The sequence below is a fragment of the Alligator sinensis genome, unplaced genomic scaffold (genome assembly GCF_000455745.1).
Source record: "Alligator sinensis unplaced genomic scaffold, ASM45574v1 scaffold520_1, whole genome shotgun sequence".
Taxonomy (NCBI): domain Eukaryota; kingdom Metazoa; phylum Chordata; order Crocodylia; family Alligatoridae; genus Alligator; species Alligator sinensis.
The window spans coordinates 1,103,331-1,106,052 of record NW_005842064.1 but is presented as its reverse complement, the minus strand read 5'-3'; the positions used below and the strand labels follow the sequence as shown (position 1 = coordinate 1,106,052).

Genomic DNA, 2,722 nt, shown 5'->3' with positions numbered 1-2,722 from the left:
GGGGGGGGAAAGAGGCATCAGTCCCCAATAGGGTCATGCAACATTCCCTGACCATTAGAAAAGAGGTCTTCACCCTCCAGCTTTCAGCAGTCATCTGCTGCTCCAACAGATATTGAATTTCCATGCACAAACATTCTAGTGATAATTTTCAAGTGCTGGCAGGATAAAGCCAGCTGGAGTGGTGCTTTACCATCCCCCTCTGGCCACCGAGCCTGTGCTGGATTTAGCTGCAGAAGCTGCTTAGAGTCCTGTGGCTTTATCCCTTCACAAAGTCAGATTCCTTGCTAGCCTCCCTCTTATTTCCAAAAAAAAGCCTTCCCATTTTCCCCTGCAGAATTTCATCTATTCTTTTACAAAGGTACTCTAGTGAGGACGCACTGCAGTCCACAGCCCCAGCTCCTGCCCAATGGCTCATCCTGCTAATACTTAACCATCAAAAAAACAGAAGCGCAGGGAAGCTGGATTAGCTCTGGATATTCACTTACCTTAGTCATGTCATGGGGATCGGGCACAACGAACATTCCAGGGGGCGGCTCCTTATAAATGGACATGATATCCCTGAACACAAGGAAACAAGAATTAGCCAATACCTCCCTCAGCATCCCTCACTCCTAGGAAAATAACATTCATTACAGAAAAAGACTTATGTATCTAAGAGCATGTATGAGAGAGAGAAAACACATGCCACCACAACATAATACGTCAGAAATATTTTAAAAAGGAAACAATGAAAATGGACTGTGGGGAAAGGGGGCAGGGGGTTGTGCTGTTTCACTGTTTTCTGGCTGAACTCTTTCTGCCTACTTGAAAGAATAACTGTGCAAGATACAGCGTGCTCACAGGCTCTCCCTATATTAAAAAATAGAGCTGTAATCAGATACGACTCAGTACAGCTTAGGAACATAGAGATGGAGTGCAAGCACCATCACAGCCAAAGAGCTCCTCCCAGTGTCAACGAGAGTCAAATCAAACTACTGGTGGAGTTTTTGTTTTGTTTCTAAAACAGCCTTCCTTTTTGTAAAAAGAATTGAGTTTAGCTGGAGTTTCATTAGTAAGAATGAGTGGGTGAGACAATTAGGAAGCGAGGAAAGAACCTTGTTTTCCTGCAAAGCCAGTGCTTTCAGTCACTTGGATCAGAAGCCACCCAGAGACTTTGTATCACTTTCTGAAGAAGGTAAACAGAGGTCTCCGAGGTGGTAGAACATGGATGTTCGCATAATCTGGCAAGCGGCGATATTTGTGATAAGAGCAAAGGAGTAACCTATTGAAATAATGCCAGGATTTCTAACAATGTAAGAACATATTGCTCGTTATTCTGGAGGTTATCAGCATGTCAGATCTATTGTTAACAATTTTTTTTATGCGTAGCCTCTAACACTGCACAGTTAGACAGAGAGCAGCCCAAGTGCAATAGGCTCTAGGCAGGAAATGAAAGAACAAGGGTAGGGACAGGCTAAGATCTAATACCTTATAAAGTTCAGTCAGCCCCTCCACTGGGAACAAGAGAGAAAGCTCTCCCCACACCCTTCTGCCTCTGACATTTTAACCCAAAGCTCCCAAATTGTATTGATGCTGGATTTTGAATTGATAAACAGCTGTTGGGTAGATAAATGAGGAGCAGAAAGGCGGCAGTTTTTGGTCAAGCAGGGAGAGAGCTCCAAGTCAAAACACGCAACAGAGTCTTGAGACCAGAACTGCTCCTTTGTGTCAGCATCACCATTAACCTCTGATCAGTCACCTTGCCTGGCTATCATGCACCTGTAAAACACGGGCGCCCAGTTGTGAAACTCTGCATCCGTAAAAGGACATTGAAATCTTTCTGGAAGGGAGGAGGAAAGGCAGCATTATTCCAGGCAGCAAAAAAAAAAAAAAATTCTGAATCATTGGTAGCAATGAGAGGGGTTAAACCAGGTGGAGAGGGCACAAGATTGTCTATTAATCCTTCTTTCAGATGAAGGAAGTGTGGTTGCTGCAGTAACCAGTGGGGGAGTTTTGCCAGAAATTGCTGACCCCGGTGTGCCTGGCCAAACTCCGGGAAGAGAACAGCATAGTTTATTACATTTCCGCAGACATTTCAAGTTGCTAAGGGATGCTTCGCTTCCTGTGGCACGCAGCATTGCAGCCTGCAAAACAGCTGCCTTGCCCTAGAGGTAGGTATACCCTCAGCCACAGTTGTACAGCTTGCAAAGCGCTTAGCGAGCCTTCCGGATGCAAAGTGCTTTATAAATAGAAAGTAGCATTAGTATGCCGGCTCTAGAGCACCAGCAGGGAACCAAGGAGAGCCGACTGTCAATGAGGCCAGAGGGAATACAGAGCGCCGAGGCACAGCGAGCGTCTGAATGCAGGCAAATCCGCCCGGGCCTGGAGAAACTGCCGTCTTTGCCAGCAGGGTTGGCCGGGGTTAAGAATACTAAGGCGAGGAGCCAGGCTGCCCTGGGAAAGGTTAAGGGTTAACAGATGAAGAAACACACCCAGGACCCTGGGACACGACTCAAGTGGCAGCTTCAGGGCAGAGTCCAGGACAACACAAGGATGACACATGCCGAGCAGGGGGAGGTGGGTATTAGCCTCCTCCCCACACCGGGCAAACGGCCTCCCCAGCACATGCAGCCCGAGACCCAGCAGCGACACTGGAGCAGATGCCTTGGCCTCGAAGCGCTGCGGGGAAGAGCAGGCCTGGCAGGGTGGTGGGGAGGCTGCACCCAGGGGCCGGGGCCGGCTG

The 2,722-nt window shown here is 48.0% G+C and overlaps 1 protein-coding gene across 2 annotated transcripts in view; it reads right to left on the bottom strand.

Annotated features, from left to right (window-relative positions):
* The window catches only part of UBE2Z (ubiquitin conjugating enzyme E2 Z), a 13,057-nt gene extending 11,285 nt beyond the window's left edge, over positions 1–1,772 (bottom strand). The window contains exons 1-2 of one of the 2 annotated variants that reach the window (XM_025203764.1): positions 1,759–1,772; positions 486–558 (exon numbers count right to left, since the gene is read on the bottom strand). In XM_025203764.1, the coding sequence (XP_025059549.1) occupies positions 486–551 (66 nt within the window). In that variant the 5' untranslated portion in view covers positions 552–558; positions 1,759–1,772. Of the gene's footprint in view, positions 1–485; positions 559–1,758 lie in introns of those variants that run through there. The other variant, XR_003093979.1, reaches the window with a different exon arrangement.
* Positions 1,773–2,722: the final 950 nt, after the last annotated feature.